The sequence below is a fragment of the Numenius arquata genome, chromosome 1 (genome assembly GCF_964106895.1).
Source record: "Numenius arquata chromosome 1, bNumArq3.hap1.1, whole genome shotgun sequence".
Lineage (NCBI taxonomy): Eukaryota > Metazoa > Chordata > Aves > Charadriiformes > Scolopacidae > Numenius > Numenius arquata.
The window spans coordinates 80911502-80929999 of record NC_133576.1 but is presented as its reverse complement, the minus strand read 5'-3'; the positions used below and the strand labels follow the sequence as shown (position 1 = coordinate 80929999).

The 18498-nt window shown below is 36.6% G+C and overlaps 1 protein-coding gene across 2 annotated transcripts in view; it reads left to right on the top strand.

Moving 5' to 3' along the window:
* The window catches only part of TPP2 (tripeptidyl peptidase 2), a 56853-nt gene that overhangs the window by 21090 nt on the left and 17265 nt on the right, over window positions 1-18498 (top strand). The window contains exons 14-24 of one of the 2 annotated variants that reach the window (XM_074159493.1): window positions 1938-2095; window positions 3427-3503; window positions 4444-4550; window positions 5245-5399; window positions 5773-5889; window positions 7498-7598; window positions 9784-9880; window positions 10158-10295; window positions 11777-12021; window positions 12214-12292; window positions 14192-14230. In XM_074159493.1, the coding sequence (XP_074015594.1) occupies window positions 1938-2095; window positions 3427-3503; window positions 4444-4550; window positions 5245-5399; window positions 5773-5889; window positions 7498-7598; window positions 9784-9880; window positions 10158-10295; window positions 11777-12021; window positions 12214-12292; window positions 14192-14230 (1313 nt within the window). The remainder of the gene's footprint in view (window positions 1-1937; window positions 2096-3426; window positions 3504-4443; window positions 4551-5244; window positions 5400-5772; window positions 5890-7497; window positions 7599-9783; window positions 9881-10157; window positions 10296-11776; window positions 12022-12213; window positions 12293-14191; window positions 14231-18498) is intronic. The other variant, XM_074159502.1, reaches the window with a different exon arrangement.

Here is an 18498-nt window from a genome sequence, read left to right as displayed (position 1 = left end):
AAGAGCTTTTGTATGCAGGGGGTTGGGAATAAAGCGTAATTTTCTAACAAAAAAGCTGTGGTAATGAAGAGTGATAGGAATCTGTACCGTAAAAGGAATAAGCGCAATTCTAGATGTCATGGTAAATGAAGGCATGCAGCTAAACAACTTTTCCATTCTAACCTCGAAGTTAAAACTGCAGCACTTCCATGTTTATTGCTTTGTGGTTCCTCTTGCTGAAAAAAGGTATTTTTCTTTGTTCTGAAGAAATTTAAAGCAAAGTTATGGGACCAGGGAAGAACATAAAATATCCCTAATGTTTCATGAAATCGTAAAACTTCAGGGGGTTTGTTGTAGACTACTCTTCACAAAGAATGATTACTGTTCTAAAGATGAAGGAACTTACCCAGAAATTAGTTTCTCAGTTATTTAAATAAATTCTAGATTTGGACTTTTTCTCAGGTTGTAGAAACTTAGGTAAATCTTAGTTTAACAAACTAGACTTACGTTCAGTATACTATAATGGGTAAACATAAATATATCTCAAGGCAAAACAGGAATTGATACAGGTTTTAGTTACTTACTAACAGGGTAAAAGTAACTTGTACAAATCAAAATAAGGTTGACATCTTTTCTTCGTGAACAGTTCTGCCCTGCTTTGCTTTATTAAATACAAATTGGAACTCACTGAGACACTGAATTACATTATATTCAAAAAATGATGCGTGTGAGAGCTTGTTACTGATAGTAATTCCTTTCCTAAAACCAATGATTCCCAAGAAGGTTGGCATGTGACAAAGGGGTAAGTTTATTTAGGGGAAGAAAGGACATGAGTTAGGTCAGGTTACTGACTCAGAGTAACCTAGTTGCTTGACAGGTTACATTGGAATTGGTGCTTTTAAAATTTACTGTATGACAGGGAGAAATAAAAGAATTGTACGATGGACTCTTCTGCAGGAAGCAATCTGAAAACATAGTTAGACATTTGTAGTGGATGACTGGCTTGTAGCATGATGGTGTTTCCTTAGTAGCTGTCCAGTTATTTCTGTGCTATGTCTGGTGTCTTCAACAAGACTGAGCTTGAGAAACTGTAGTAAGAGGTTAAGGGAGGCTGATCTGCTCAGTCTATGTCTGTTGAAGCTCTCTGAGCTTTTATTGCTTCTCATGCACCTATGAGGGAATTACATCTGATAAGAGTGCTCTTTACTTAACAAAGATGTAATGAAATGTCTGAAAATTAAGGATAATTAGGACTAAGGTTAATTAGGACTAGGAAATGTGAAAAAAAAAATTCAAAGCGTCACTAATCTTTAGAGCAGGAGAAAGCTGTTTTTAATCATTAACATTTCAACTAGGGTTGGGTGCTTTCCTGGAAGCTGTGCTTTAACACCATCACTTTTTTTAGATAGAAACTAATTTGCAAAATTGGCTAAATTGACTGTTTGCAAAGTCAGAGTAGATTATCATAGTAATTTTTTAATAGACTTCACCTCTCGCTTAGGTTGCTCTGTAGTGTAATTCGGTAATTAGAGTAACCTTCACAACCAGTGCAATTGTGGTTTTTTTTTTTTTTCTTATTGTATTTCTCTGCATTAGGCAAGACTTTGTATCTACACAAAGTTTATACCCACTTCCAGACTATGTTGTGGGTAACTGAAGTGTTACTGACTAGTCTACCTTTGACTTTGTCAGATTTGACTGTTCTGGGGATAAGGGGGGAAGTCTCAAAGTTGAGTACAACCTTTATTTTACTGTACTGCTATTCTGGTTTTCTCAAGTTAAAAGAAATAATATAGAACACTGTCCTTTATGGAGAATCTAATGTCCAGTGGCCTGAAGGAACTGGTTCCTATTGCGTTTTATTGATGTGTACATTTTAATGGCAAATACCATATTATAGTAGAATATAAGCGTATGTTTGTGTTGTTGAACTTTTTTTAAAATTTGTTTCTTGACAGAAAACACTGAAAGAATATCTCTTCAGCTTCATTTAGCTTTAACTTCAAATGCACCATGGGTCCAGTGTCCTAGTCATTTAGAGCTTATGAACCAGTGTCGACACATAAATATTCGTGTGGATCCACGTGGCCTGAGAGAAGGGCTACATTATACAGAGGTATTGAAGTATTGGTGTTCTAAGCAAGATTGTGAGACCTATCCTTTTCTTGTGGTCTCTATCAACTTTTTATAGAAGTAATTTTTAAGGAAATAAAAGCTGTGTGCTGTACAGACCAGAAAATACTGCTACACTCCATTTTGCTATAGAGGCTGAACCCAGGGTTCAGCAATAGTTACGCTATACGATGTTGTATAGTACATGCCAATGGGACTTTGAGTATCTATTTAAAAAATAAAAGCGTGTAGAAAACAAACTAAATAAATAATCCTACATCAAGGTTTTTGTCTCTGGGTATATTTTCACCTTTGACTGTCTGATTCAGTCCTATATTATTATAGAGGATAGAGATTTGTGGTTTTATGAGGTCTTAGATATTTCTCTCTCTCTGTGGTGATTTAAGGACCAGCCTAGCTTTTCCGGTGTTGCCATGCAGTCTTATATGAACCCAAGATTTTGCTTTGCTTTGAGGAGTTGCGTGGGTATAGTGATGCAACCTATTCTCTTGTTTCCTCATATCTACCCTGTCCCATTTTGGAAGGTGAAGGAGAAAAATGTCTGGTAATGGCTGTGTACAGCAGAAGCATGTTGAACATAGCCGCTCAAAGTCAGCAAATTTGGACAAATTTAATACAAAAGCCTTTAAATTTCTCATTTTCTTTCCCAACCTTCCTTTTTCACTCCTGCAGAAGAAACCCACCAACAAAAAATATTTTTCATCCCTCTCTAGCCTCATCCCAAACCTTATATTAACATTGAAATGTTTCCATTTCATTGTAGTTGATCATAATGAAGCTGATTACAGCTTGCTTTTTAGAAGTGACTTGCTTAAGATGGTTAAGTTGCAAGCTTCTATGGTACAACTGAGAACATTTTAGCAAACTGATGATGGAATAAATTTACAGAGATAGTATTTCAGGTTTGGCCTTGAAAGGCATGATAAATCAAACTGTATTTTTCTCAAACGTAATCCTGGAAAACAAGGATTAAAATATTTTTAATACAACAAAAAAGATAGCTGAAATAAAATAATAAGGCTGTTTGGGACAAACTCTGATTAAAACAAGGTTGAGCTTTTGATATAGGGGCTATCAAATGTGGGTTGCAAGCCTGAAAACTTCTGGGGAAAGACTGGAAAACTAATTTATTTTTTTTGTTGGTGAGTGTTGCTGTTTTACTATTTCTAGGGTGACAGTGGTCAAATGAAGATCTTTTTTTCTCAGTGATAACTACAAAGATTCAAAATACTCTGCAGCTAGTTTAAGTGTAATGATTTGTCTATAACTTCATTCTGATCAAAGATCTTAATTGGCTGTATTTTACTTTGTTAGGTGTGTGGATATGATACAGCAACGCCTACTGCAGGCCCTCTGTTCAGAGTTCCAATAACTGTTGTTATACCAACAAGGTCAGTAAATCCAAGCTTTTTCTGCCTTTAAGTTTAGTTAAAAATTTTCTGCACCCACTTTATTTGTAGTCATTTCTTTCACCACCACCTTTCTCTGGGAGTTCTTGAACTTACTACTGACACTGAAAAGGGAGCAGAGATCTGAAAGGTTCTCACAGCAGACTTATACAGCAATGCCTTTTTTGTAATTTTGGTCCTGGCAGCAAGAAGGCAGCATGTTCTGGTGGGCTTAGCCACAGTGGCATCTTGTTCCATCAGGATACTGATGACTGCTGGTGTGTTGACCGAAGTATCAATCAGTATGCTTTTAGGTGTAGGTCAACTGGAGTTTGGTTTTTCATTTTTAACTGGTGGACAAGAGTACATAAAGGCAGGGGACACCATTTGGCAGGTGAACCTTGGAATAAGCTTCCATCACGACTTTAATGCAGTGAATTTAGAGAGTTAGTATTGTGCCTGTCATTGGTTTAAACATATGACTTCAGTGACAGTTGTAAGGAAGGAAGATTACTTTATTAAACCTATTCAGTGGACAATCTGGCCTGAGAAATAAAAGTATATAACTTTTCTCTAACTCACTCATAGGAATATTACTTCTTACATACCATAGCTCACTTTAGTGGGAAGTCACTCAACCAGGAAAAGCAGATCCACTGACAACCGGGATTCTGTGATACTTGTGTTTAAGCACAGTAGCTTCGGGGGGGAGGGGAGGGTGTCGACATAATGTGGTGGAGCTGATGTTTTAAATCTTTTAGATACACTCTGCTGTCAGATTCTGTACTAGTACAGAATAAAATAATTGGTGCTGAGGACTAAATATCCTCCTTGTACACTTTTTTTGAGAATATCTTTGCATTTAAAAATACTTCTAATAAAAAAAAAAAGGGGGCTTTACACCTTGTTTGATTACTGTTTGTGTTTTCTTTTTGACATACAGAGTAGATGAATCATCAAGCTATGACCTGACATACACAGATGTTCATTTTAAACCTGGTCAAATCCGAAGGCACTTCATTGATGTTCCACAGGGAGCTACATGGGCTGGTAAGGAAAATGACCACCTGTTATCTCATGGTTTCTGGTATAGTAGAATCCTGATTCTCAGTCTTCTAGAAATGAGCCGATACAATCTGAAGTGATTGCCCATAACTGGAGGAATACCCTGTGTTTGTGGAAAAGTATTACTGTCTGAGGCTTTCATTGTTTTTAAGATGCATGGATTAGTGATGACAGATGTCTTAACTGAAGAAAATGTGATTTTCATAATGGGCAAGTAGCTCGTAATTCTGCAAGGAGGAAAAAAGTTGTTCTTTTCTCATCTTCCTGTGTGAGGTTACTAAATAATAACCCTTTCAAGAATCTTTCATTTAGACTGAAGTTAGTGATAAGATTCTTAATTTGGAATTCAGCAGCATTCTGTCCTGTACAGATTATACACCTGTACTATCTGATTAATTTTCACCATTTAATTGAGTCTCTTAGTAAATAAGTCTCTTAGTAAACTCTTCAGTAGGAGTTTCTCTTAACTGACCTCTGAACTCAGTTTTCCTTAATCTGAAAGGGTCTTTCTAAGTAACTGACATATAAGCCTTATTCACATATGGATCCACTTGGAGTACTGCGCAACTTCTTAAAATACAAATCACTTGTGCAACTAGTGTTTTTCTGGTGAATCTCTGCTTTGCTTCTAAAATTCTTGACTCTTGAAACTAAACTTAATTTTTTTTCTTTAATCTAGAAGTAACAGTATGTTCATGTTCAGCTGATGTGACTGCCAAGTTTGTGCTTCATGCCGTTCAACTAGTGAAACAAAAAGCATATAGAAGTCATGAGTTCTACAAATTTTTATCCTTACCAGAAAAAGGATCAGTGACTGAAGCATTTCCTGTCTTAGTAAGTTACTTTAGTGTGGTGTGGGGAAAAGAGAAAGTAATATATCAGTGCAGTATGACAAACTCATTCTGGATTTTTTTTATTCCGAAGAAGAATCCCAAACCCAAAAAATCATACCTTTACAGTAGTGAGTGCATCTGGTTTTCAGTTTTTTGGTAGCATTTCTCGATTATTTGTTAATCTCTTGTGTTTTCTGGACCAAGTGTAATGTCTTACTTGGTACTGTATAAACCTATACATTTGGAGTAAACTTGACATAACAGGGTCTTTTTTAAGCTATACTGCATTTCTTTTTGCTTGAGATGAGTGAGGCTGGGGTGAATAGAAGGGGAAGATGGGAGCTGGACTCTAACTTTGTGCTTTTGTTACCCAGGCTGGAAAAACCATTGAATTTTGTGTTGCTCGATGGTGGGCAAGCCTTAGTGATGTTAGCATTAATTACACAATTTCTTTCCATGGTGTACTTTGTGCTACTCCTCAGCTAAATATGGTAAGTTTTCCAGAGTGTTTTATTTTGAATTATTTTGAAGTCCTGTGGTTTCTCAGAATAAAAAAGCTTTTCTTCATTCTTGATTGCATTTAGAAAGACTAAAAGTATCTTTATACATGAGATGTTTGTGTTTTTTCTTAAAAAAAGATAAATAGGAGTTCAGTCCCACAGAAATGCCCGTTACTATTCTTTATAATATTTTTTCTATGCATTTTCATTATAAATCAGTAGAGGGGAAAAAAATGGGAAGGAAAAAACCACCAAAAAACCCCAAACCCAACACCAATGTTAGGACATACTAAAAGACTGAAATTTTAACTATACTTACACCAGCAAGTGTTTATGTGAATAAATTTTGCTGGGACCACACGTCTTGAACTTGAGTATCTAGACTACCGTTGCTAAAACACAATACTCTGAATACCATTTTCAGAATAAAATGTTGTTAAAATCTATTTTCTGTTCGGTGTTTTATTGAGATGTGCCGATCCCTTGAGATTCATTGTTTAGGGCAGTTGAAGGCAGAGCGGATGGGCAGCGTCATGATTCCTGAGGCTCTGTGATACTAAAGGATTGAAAAAGTTGCTAAAAACGTTAGTATCCATGATATTTACAGTACTTTGTCTTACTCTGTTCTTTGCTGTCCTGTGCAGCCTGACTTGGCTTGACTTTGCCTCCCTCAGGAGTGGGCTGTCTTTGAGAGCTGAGATGGCTCTATGCCATGATACCTATGCGAAGCAGCACCGTGCTAATTTATCCTGCCTTTTCCTGTTTTGTTTTTTTTTTTTCAGCCAAGGGTCAGAACAAATTATAGCTATCCCACAGGTGAATTTGGATGTATTCAGGCTCTAAGAGCTGAATAAACTGGGAAGTGGGTGCATTGTGCTGAGGTACCAGGTCTTGAACCAGTAGAGCAGGAGAAAAAAAAAACTGATGATGGTGTGCACAGCAGCTCCCCCCACCCCAGTAGGGTTACATCAGCTGAATAATGGAGACTTAAAAATGAGAGAATACAAACAGTTTTGCCCTTTTTCTTGAGCACCTGTATCTTTTATGGAATAAATTTTAATAGTGCTGGTATACTGATGGCTTTGTCATGGGATACTGCTAGGAAAAAAAGGTTTTTTTTCAAGTTATTTTGCCAATCGCTAGCCTGTGTAAGTAGTATTTTTCTTTTTCACAAAGTTAAACTGTTCTCTAATAGTAATCATAAGCAGAAGCACAATAAAATACTTGTTTTAAGATTCTAGATGAAAAATACTTGTATTTATTGAATTACATATTTAAAGGAAATAGTCACAAAAGCACAAACAAAACCCAGCCCTGCCCGAAGTGTGACTTGTACAGTTTTGTAAAAAATACTTAATTTATTTAGGGGGAAAAAATATAAATAAGAGCGTAGCTGCAATTGTTAAAGTTATGCAAGTCCCAGTAGATCTGCTGCTGTAAAATAGAGATAAGCTTGTGACACTTTCTAGCTCATGTGGTATTATGTCTTATAGTACAGATAAATACACCTTGCATTCCATTTTTGATGGACATATCAGGTGGCCCACATCTGATGTTATAAGATGACAGAAGCATAACTGTTATATACTCTTTCTTTAGCATGCTTCAGAAGGTATCGTACGATTTGATGTTCAGTCCCTGTTGAAGTATGAAGATATTGCTCCATGCATAAATCTGAAAAGCTGGGTTCAAACGCTCAGGTAGAGTTTCTGGGAAACTATTGGGAAAGTGTATGTAGTTAGAATAGTATGTGTGGTTTGTATGTATTTGTATGTATTTTGTACTATTTGTATGTAGTTAAAATAGTAATAATTTAACAGTGAAATTTAGGTTAACAGTATTCTTGTCAAACATTAAGTAGGTTTGGAAGCATCAATTAATAAAATATCTTAGCATCTTCTCTTTTGATTCCTTTTAACTTTGACAAAATCTGAGAATTATGGTGACTTTTTCCATACAAATTATTTTCCTTAAGCTAAATTTTAAAAAAATATTCAATTGCTTCTGAAGGAGAGACTTAGATGTAAAAGGCATTTTAAAGAAACAAATTGTAGAGTTACTTGGTGCTTCTGTTTGTTGTTCTGGGTTTTTTTTAAGCTTCGGATCCTGCTCAATTTTGACCCAGGAAGACTGTCTTCTCTCTCTTGCTTGATTGGAATTGTTTTTGTACGATCTGGTGTAGAATTTTGTTGTGGAAAGTTGTGTTTATCTTGTTGTCAGTTTGACACATACTGATTTGGAGGAAAAGCTTTGTGAGAAAATTCCTAACCAGCACAGGAATTACTAAAGTTGGTCACTTCAGGAGGAAAAAGGAATGCCGTACAGTTTAAGCAGTACTTTTAAGAATTGGGCTAGACAATTTCACAGTGGTCAGTAATCCAAAGTTTTCCACTATTTGGGCCTCTCAGTAGAGACTTTGGGCTCTGACTTTGAGCTTTTGGGTGCTTGTAGCTGGAATTGAGGTTTCTAGGAGTTTGTTTAATGAACATGTCACGTAATGTTAGATTCAGAAATGCCCAATTTGATATGCCTTATGTGAGGAAATAAAACAATCCCCTAATATATCTTTGCCTCATTCCTGGTTTGTAAAATGGAGATGCTCTTATCTCCTTGTCATATTTGAGGTACTCATTTGACAGTAAACAAAATGCAGTCAAGTAAACTAATGAGAAATATTTATTTAAATTAAGGCACGAATAGCGTCTCTTGACTGGAGTAATAAGTCATAACACAGGGGAAAAAAGTACTGAATGGCTTCTTATTTGGTCTCTTGAGTTTCAAATGCTTGGAGGCAGGGTGAGTATTAGGGTGATGTATCGTGTGGTATTACTTGGTTCTTAAGTCTTCTGTCAGCAGTCTGTCTGGTTTCTGCCAGACTAGGAAACCTGGGTAAAATGGACCTGTGGTCTGACCCAGCACAGATATTTTGCTGGGTGACTAGTCTGTGCCCTTGGCGATGAAAGAGCTGACAGAACCTTATAGAAAAATTTTGGTCAGGTAATTAAAGAGTGTCAGAACGAATGAATGCAATGTAAAAGATACCAGGCCACCCTTATTCTGCTATTTATTTCTGAAACTCTGATTTTCCTATATCATTATTATTTAGCTTTATAGTCTTTGATGCTTAAGGTCTAAAGTGTTTGTGCTGCTCCGAACAACAGCTTGTCATAACTGTCTCTGAGTTAACATACGCTACCTATGTCAGAGTAGTAACACAGAACCCGGTCTAGTGGAAGGTGCCCCTGCCCATGGTGGGGGAGTTGGAACTAGATGATCTTTAAGGTTCCTTCCAATCCAAACCATTCTATGATTCTATGTTAACGTACACTATGTTGTGTATATTAACGTTTTGTGTTACTACTCTGATTTCTGTAAGGCGTCTTACAGATTCTCTCCTGACATAACCTTCTATAACAAACAATTATCAACTACTTATTCTGTCCTCTAATTGCTGCTCCATTAATCTTTCAATCTATGAATAAAAGTGCTGATTGCAGTGTAGATACTAGAGATGTAATCTGTAGGGTTTGTTTGGGTTTGTGTTTTTTTTTTAATCCTGAAGTCTGTTGGGTTTCCCATTTTTTATGTGTGTGGGTTTTTTAATGGCCTTTTAATTTTGAGCATTCAGATGTGCTTGCTAAGTTCTGGTGGCTTCTTTTCTTTGCAAGTGTCTATAGTGTCACTAAACTTTATTTTTGAACTGACATTCACTTTAAATGAGGAATTTATGCTGCCTGGATAGTTACAATATTTTAAGAGATGTTATTGCATGTGCTGAATTCAGTTGTGCTTCAGAATATGCTTCTGCTTAAGCAAGACAAATTTTGGTAGAGGATCCATGTTTCTTAAGAGTACCTTCTGTTGTTTTCTGTTGTTTAACTTCAGACCAGTGAGTGCAAAAATAAAACCTTTGGGCTCCAGAGACATTTTACCAAATAATCGTCAACTATATGAGATGATTTTGACTTACAACTTCCATCAGGTAAGTGTTATGGGTGTTTGGGTTTTTAAAAATTCATTCAAAAGTACAGCATGTTTTCTAAAACTGGATTTTAACTTTAGCTTTCTGTCAGAAACGAGGTCTAGTTCATATCTAGACTCTATAGAGTCAAAATTCTGATATAGTTCTCTTCAGGAACTGCTGTTGCTTGAAATGGGTTTTGGTTTAGGTATCCTTTGGAAAATATATGTAAGGATTGTACTTTTTTTTTTATTATTATTCAATAGTGGATTAAATGTTTTGACCTTTCTTTTAATAGCCTAAGAGTGGAGAAGTAACTCCAAGCTGTCCACTTCTGTGTGAATTGTTGTACGAATCTGAATTTGATAGTCAACTGTGGATTATTTTTGACCAGAATAAAAGACAAATGGGTTCAGGAGATGCCTATCCACACCAGGTACAGAGTCATGTATTTATTTTACCTTCTGTTTTCTGCACAGTGTGAACATTTTCATTCTTTTTCACCTCCCAGGCTTGCTGTTAGCTTCTAACATTTCCTGCTCCTAACATTTCCTGATGCATAGGTATAATGTTCTTATGTCTTCACAAGAAGACAGATTGAGTGGTGTGATATATTTGTATGGAAAAAGTAATAACAGGTTTGTTTTCATGAAACAGAACATTATTTTTTGTTTCTCTTCCAAGGAAGGAGAAATGATCAGCTTTAAAGCATGTCTTTTGAATCTTATAGGTGAATTTCAGAAATTTAAATTCAGAAATTCCTTAACCTGCATTTTTAAGGTGCTATAAAATCTGAAAATCACTAAAGTGTAGTCTGTTATTTACACCTGGTGGACCACCACACTATAAATGTCTGGTGTTGTGTATCACAGAACAATTCTAAAGCAATTCAGAATTTTTTAATCCAGGAAGAAATACCATCAAGAAACGTGACTCCCTAAACAAGGAGAGGGAGATTCTGGGAACAGGGTAGTTCTAGTTATTGACCCTTTCTATTAGGGCTGCCTTTTATATTAAAGCAGCAGCAGAAAGGAAACTTAGCATGCTACTGCTCAAAATGCCCACGTGATGCCCTTTTAGGTTGATAGAAATGAAAGAATGTTTTCACTGAATTTTTAGAGTTGGAAGGGACCATAAAGATCATCTAGTCCAACTCCCTAAAAGTTTTCAAAAGTAACAACTTGAGAGTCTGGGGTTTTTTGTTTGGAGTAGGGGAGGGATTGCGGATTTTTTTTTGTTTGTTTGTTTGTTTTTGTTTGTTTGGGGTTTTTTTGTGTTTTTTTTTGTTTGGTTGGTTTTTTTTGTTTGTTTTTTGTTTAGTTTGGTTTTTTGTTTGTTTGTTTGTTTTTTGGTTTGTTGTGTTTTTTTTTTTTTTAAATGGAGACGATGTTATCTACATATTCCTAACTGAATATAAAAGCTCAGGGGAGGAGTCTGTCAGCTCTTAAAATTGCAGCCTTAAATCTCACAGGAATACTGGGTCCCTCAGTATGAAAGCTGGTACAATGTTTGAGACAGTAGATGTCCTGTGATCTAAACCCCAAAGCACCCAGAGTTACATGGTAAAGTCAAAGTGTATCAAGGCAAACCTGCTAGAGTTTTTGAACTGAAAGCTTAGCAAGAATTCTGATTATTATTTGAGCAGTTAATACAGCGATAGAATAGGAACAAGTGATGTCGGTCTATTTTATGGTCTGAAAACTTAATCTTTCTTCTGTCAATCCGAAATGTGTTTTGGCTGCTGTCAAGTTTTAAAAGCACTCTGTTTTCAGGAGATTCCAAAACTAAGCAATCTAGCATATTTTAAATGGCTAGAGCTATATGGATCAAGAACAACATGACAGTCTTTATTTCTGGGTTTCTTTGTGAATGGTTAAGTACTTAATCCTGTCATTTATGAGAGCTTCTTTCTTTCAGTATTCTGTGAAACTGGAAAAAGGAGATTACACTATTCGGTTACAAATTCGTCACGAACAGAACAGTGAGCTGGATCGCATCAAAGACCTTCCATTTATTGTTTCTCACAGGTTATCTAGTACCTTGAGCTTAGATATTTATGAAAACCATAGCCTTGCTCTCTTAGGGAAGAAGAAATCCAACAGTTTGACATTACCACCAAAGCACAGTCAGCCATTCTTTGTTACATCTCTGCCTGATGACAAGTAAGTTATTGAAATCCTGTTTTTTTCATATACATCTAACCAAGCTGTCTCTGCACCTAACGAAAATGATACTTTGATAGTGGCTTGGTAATTCCTCTTGTGTTGCTTTTTCACTGTTTGGATTCTTTATTGTAGTCCCCATGGAATATTAATGAACTTGGTTTTAACACTGAACTTACTTTCTTTGAATAGAATACCTAAAGGAGCAGGACCAGGATGTTATCTTGCAGGAGCTCTTACACTGTCTAAAACAGAACTTGGAAAGAAAGCTGTGAGTATTTGAAATGAATGACGGCTTCTCTTTCTGAAACTTTTGAAGCGAATAAATGGCATGCCAGGAAGTGCTGTCTTTCAATGTTTTTAATATTTTACTAAACCTAGTGCTCTTTTAATATAAGACGTTTTAGAAGCAGTTGTTTCACTATAAGCTCAGAGTAACTTCTAAGTAGTTCTATTTCTATTTTCATCTTATAATTTCAACTTCAATTACATCTTCTAAATTTTGAATTCTAATTCTTTTGCTCTGAATCCTTGTATTTCTAGAAGCAACTGCTTTTTTGTTGGTGTGGAGCCTTTAAAAGTGATTTTGTATAGCTGCATAGCTTATTATCATTTTTGAATGAAAAATATGTGCATATATGTGTTGTGCATGTTGGTTCTTTAATAAACATCTATACTCTTCCTTGCATGCATACGATTTTCAGCAAAAATGTGTGCTTTCTTAACACTTACGTGTTACTGTTAGAAAGTAGTAGGAATTTTGCTGACTCAAATGCCTAAGCAGATACTCTTACCTGCTGCACATGGATGTTGTCAACCACTAATATGACTGCATGCTCCAACAGAATGTCTTAAGATCTCTGTATGTGATGCTAGAAAAAAGCTGTTGGGTTTTTTTGCTCATAATGCAGCATTCTGTAAAAAATGGTTTCTAACTTTTATGAATCTGTAGCGCAACAGTGATTATAGTAACCAGATCATTCTTGTGTGTATCTGGTGCTAGGGTATTTAGAAGATTCCCTTTGCTATTTTTAAATGGAAAGCAAAGCTGAGAGTAAATTTGAATCAATTGTGGTGATTGTTAGTATTTAGAGGTGGTTCATCTATGTCCACTAGACATCACTAGATGTGGCTGAACAACACGTATAAAACTAGAGTATGTTTTCATAGAAAATAAGTTTCTGTGAGTAGGTGAGCATATACCTTTAGACCTTGTTGAGTAGAAAAGTTTAGTTCATTCAATCTGATTTGGTTGTAGGTAGTGCTTTTGGGGCAGATTACATGTAGCTTCAGGTTAATGTCTGTCAGGAAAATTTATGTATCAATGAGGGAAAACCCAGTAACTAAGAACTCTAAAATACTTAGGTATATATTTCTTTGTGATTCCTGCAACATTGCAAGTATACTTTCTTGAAATCCATAGTAAATCCATTACAGTAGTGTAGTATAGTTTCCATTCCTTGAACTATTGGTTGTAATTCTTCTCTATCTTATTTTAAAAGCCAGACTAAGCGGTTACATGCAGTGATTTCTGGGATGGGAAGTAGGAAGTAGGTAGGTAGGTATTGCCTGTAAATATAATGTGATGAAGAATACTTCAGAGCTTACCCAGAGAGAAATTCTAGCTGAGGCGTGTCTCATGTCATAGTCTAAGGCATTACTGTTATGGTCTTATTTCACTGGAAAAAGGATGGTACCAAATAAGCATTGAATACTTTCTGCTGCCTTTAGCGTACCTCAGTATGTATCTGGAGGCAAAAAGGACTAGGCAGTGAAGTTGTCTCTAGGTCAGCAAGTGAATGCAATATGAGGGAAAATGTATCTAATTTCTGTATATTTATTATGAAATAGAACAATGCCACTAAAGTGTCAAAATCTATAATCTACACTTTTGAGGCTGTATTTCTGTAATTTATTAATTTAAGCGAAGTGGTTAACAACACTTGCTTGTCTTACAGGAATAACGGACTGTATACGCAATAATGCATTGTTTTATTAATTTTAAAAACCTGAAAGAGCATGCTTTAAGAGCATGTTTTATCATAGATATGACTCTCTAAAAGTTTAAAAATCTGTAGGTTGAAAGTATAACCATAATTGTACAGAGAAGGTGTCTCCATCCTGTGTGGTGTGTGCATGTTTTCTTACGGTATGTTATTCTAACTCCCAGGGGCAGTCTGCAGCAAAGCGACAAGGAAAATTTAAAAAGGTACTGAATGTTAGTTTTTGAAAAAGATATACTTAAGTCTTTTTGCATATGACTTAAAGCATTTGTCTACCAGTATTGGTTTTGAATTTGTCTCCTTCATCTACCCTCTTAGTCCGGAGTTATTTACTTCAGCACCTTAAGTATGTCTACTGGTAGAATGACAAAACACTACTGTAATAACAGCAGAGAGGCACCTGAGTGTCTGGATGCTTCTGCAATAAGTGCTGTAAAAATGCATGTGGTCATTAGTGGTCTGTAATTTTCCTTTTTATGAAATACTTGGGAATCTTCAGTGTTTGTGGTCAAGATTTTCTGTGGCAAATGTTTCTGCCTATTCTATTCTGTCTGCAAATTGAGAACTGAATGTGAACCTAGCACTTTGATGTAGAATTGAATACCTAACTGTGTACCAAGTCTACTGAATTGAGAGCTGGCTTCATTACAGTTGTAAAAAATGTACTGTAGCAAGCAGGTTTTTTTAAGAGGGATGGACTTGATTGAAAAGTCTTTCACTTCATTATTTTACTCAAATTGAATATAACTTGTTACAGGCTAGAGGTCATACAGTGATGTAGCTGGTAGTAGAATTCGCAGAAAGAATTTTGGAGCATGTATAAGGTATTTCAGGTAGGGAGTGAGTGACCTTTAACATAGCAATTTTTAATATTGTCCTTTCTTATATTTTTACATTAGGTAGTACAGTATTCTGCCAGCAGGCAGAGACTGAAGCAGTTTTTATTGGAGAAAAAAAAAAAAAACCAACAGAAAACTATTTGAATAGGCTACCTTTATAGGGCTACTGGGTTGGTTTTTTTTTTTCTTGGTTTGTTCTTAAGTTGTAAGGCTATTTACATTCTTTTGTTTTCAACATACTGTGTTCTGGAGTGACATGCAAATTAGTCGAGATCCGTGTTATAAATAAGGCATGAGAATCACAAATAACATGGTTTATCGCTGTAATCTGCTATTTTGTTAACAGTGAGCTGGTAACTGAGCCGGCTAATTTACTCTGGTCTTGCTGTAGTAACTCTAGGAATGTGACCAAGCTCTAAAAGAAGGATTTTAATGTGCATTGCTGCAATTTTATTTTCATATTGCATCTGAAAATTACGCAGATCACTTTTAGAAAGATGATTTAAAATCCCATGTGAATGTGTGGCTTCCTGATGAATAGCGTATAAAATCTTCACTAAGTGAATCTCTTAACAAGAGAGTTAAACTCTAATCATAATTTAATTTGCATAAAAAAAACTATTAAAGAGATCCAAGGGGTTGCGTGTTCTGTTTTTTTCTTTTGTTTTTAGAGCACAGTTCAGATCTGAGCAGTATACCCACACAGGCCAAAATAAAAACTGTCCTTCTTGATACTTCTACCTAGTATTCATGAGGCATCAGCATATGAGCAACAAATAAATAAAACAGTGTATTTTAGAGCATTGGTCCATAAAAGCTTCATTAATGAATCTATTTTTCTGAGAAGGCAAATCTGAGGGTTTCCTAGTTTACAAATTATGAATATTTACCCTGTCCTGTTATAAGTTTACATGTGGTTAAGATGTTTTCCAGCATGGAAAACATGTTTATATCTTTCTTATGTGGCCCAGTGAGTCAAAAAGGTACATGTAGATATTTTCATATTTTTCACCAAAAAGTCCAGGCCCTCTTGTAGGATTAGAAGTGTTAATTTACAAGTGCCGGTTTTTTATGTGTGTTTTTTGCTCTGATGCTGGTGACTAGTCTGTGGAAAGATTTTTTTGTTTGTTTAATTGTTTGTTTTGTTGAGGGAGGGAACTTGTTAGCTTGCACGTATGTGCATGACACTACCAGAAATCCAGGGAGGGCATTTCTGGTTGTTTGAAAGTACTTTAGTTTTCACAGAATGGCTGAGGCTGGAAGGGACCTCTGGAGGTAATCTGGTCTAACCCCACTGCTTCAGCAGGGCCTTCTAGAACTAGTTTTTCAGGACTATACCCTGACAGTGGTTTTCTGAGATCTCCAAGGGGGGAGACTACACAACCTCTCTGGGCAACCTCTGCACCCACTGCAACCACCACTGTGAAAAAATATTTCCTGATGTCCAGAGGGAACCTCCTGTGTTTCTGTTTGTGGCCATTGCCTCTTATCCTGTCACTGTGCACCATTGAAAAGAACCTGGATTTCTCTTTATACCCTCCTTACAGATATTCACACAGATTCATGAGAATCCCCCTCCACCCCCGAAATGCCTTTTCTTCTCTAGGCTGAACAGTCCTAGCTTTCTCAGCCTTTCCTCATAGGAGAGATGCTCCAGTCCGTTATCTTTGTGGACCTTCACTAGACTCTCTCCAGTATGTCCATGTCTCTCCTGTACTGGGGAGCCCAGAACTGGACACAGTACTCCAGGTGTGGCCTGACCAGTGCGGAGTAGAGGAGACACATCACCTCCCTCGACCTGCTGGTAGTATGTGTAATGCAGCCCAGGATGCCATTAGCCCTCTTTGTGGCAAAGGCACATTACTGGCTTTACGTTCAAGCTGGTGTCCACCAGGATCCCTGGCTCCTTTCCTGCCAAACTGCTTTCCAGTGAAGTGGCCCCCAGCACGTACTGGTGCATGAGTTTATTCTGCTCCTTGTTGAGCTTCATGAGGTTCCTGACAGCCTGTTTCTGTAATCTGTTAAGGTCCCTCTGGATGGCAGCACAAACATCATCTGTATCAGCCACCACTCCCAGTTTGGTGTCATCCACAAACTCACTGAGGGTGCACTCTGCCCCATCATCCAGATCACTAATGAAGATGTTGAACGGGATTGGATTCAGTATTCACCCATGGGGGTATGCTGCTAGTTACTGGCCTCCAACTGTGTGCTCCTGATCACCGCCCTCTGGGCCCGGTCATTCAGCAGGTCTCAATCCACCTGACTGCTCATCCAGCCCATGCTTCAACAGCTTCTCTGTTTTGCATGAAAGCAGTTTGAGGTTAGGCCAGGAAACAGCAGCCTAATTTCCTAAAGAAGAGAGCTAATTCTTTTATAACTGGACAAAAATGTCATAGGGTTCTTGCAACAGAATAAGCAGGTATCTTCGTTTTACTAGACACGTACAGCAGAATCATATGCCTATTCCAAAATTTTCTGCTCGAAGAGCTATTCTGAAGAACTTGATTTCATCTATAAAAACCCAAAACAAATGCCAAAACAGCCCTTGGGCATGGGTTTTTATTTAATGTCTTTCTGTCTGGACTTAAAAAGCCTTTCGCTCTGACTACTGAAGCTGTGGTATGTATGAAGTTCAGAATTCAGTGATGTTTTTCCTTTGAACTGATCCCCACTGAAGCAGAGAGTGCCCTCCTGTTATGGCTCAGGAAGCTGATAGAACCTTAGATGTGCCCTTAGTCTCTAATGGGGAGGCACGTGCCAAACAACCATGTGGAAAAACAAATTGCTTTTATGTACCTTTCTTTTTTCACAAACAAACTTTTGTAATACAGTTACAATCTGATTATTTTTCCCCCTTGTGTCCAAGTTTTGTCCTGAGCATGGTTAGAATGAAAACAGATTATTGACTTTTTCTGGTCTGTAAGAAGCATTTTTTTTGTTGCTTTATGTAATGCAGCTATTGAACAGCAATATGTAACAACAAACTAAGGGATAAAAAACTTCTACATTTTTCTCTCTGCCATCTTTTCCTCCAATTTGAAGCAAGAAGTGCATTATGCAGATACTGATCAGTACTAGTGGAAGACTGAAAAATACTATTGTGAAGTCAAACATAAAAGGATTACTTCCTTTGAGTGTTAGGACACTGTCGCTGTTTAATCATGAGGCCTTCAAAAATAGGATGAAGTACACGTTGAATTTCGTTTTGTGTACACCTGGCTGGTGACTTCAAGAAAATTTCAATTAAATAAGAGTATTGCTGTAAAAATAAGCAATGTTGCACAAATTATATGTATCTTAAAGTAGGTACAAATTCCATATGCACATTCAACTGTGTGTGTATATGCAGATGTCCGTGGTATTTATTAAATGGAAAATGAGACCAGGGATGCGTTCTTTCAAGGAGCTTTTTCCTGTGTTTAGTTTTGCTGTGAATGCTTTAAAGTTCAAATGGCAATAGCTCATGGCTTTCCCACTTTAAGTACCAGATGTTGAATCATCAGACAAAAATCTAAATTTAAATCTTTAAACAAAATTAAGTTAACTGTTAATTAAGCTCTTTTAAGAGGTGACTGTGTTGAGGGCATTGTGCTTGTTTATGTATGCAATTTGTAGTTCTGGTTAAAAGTAAA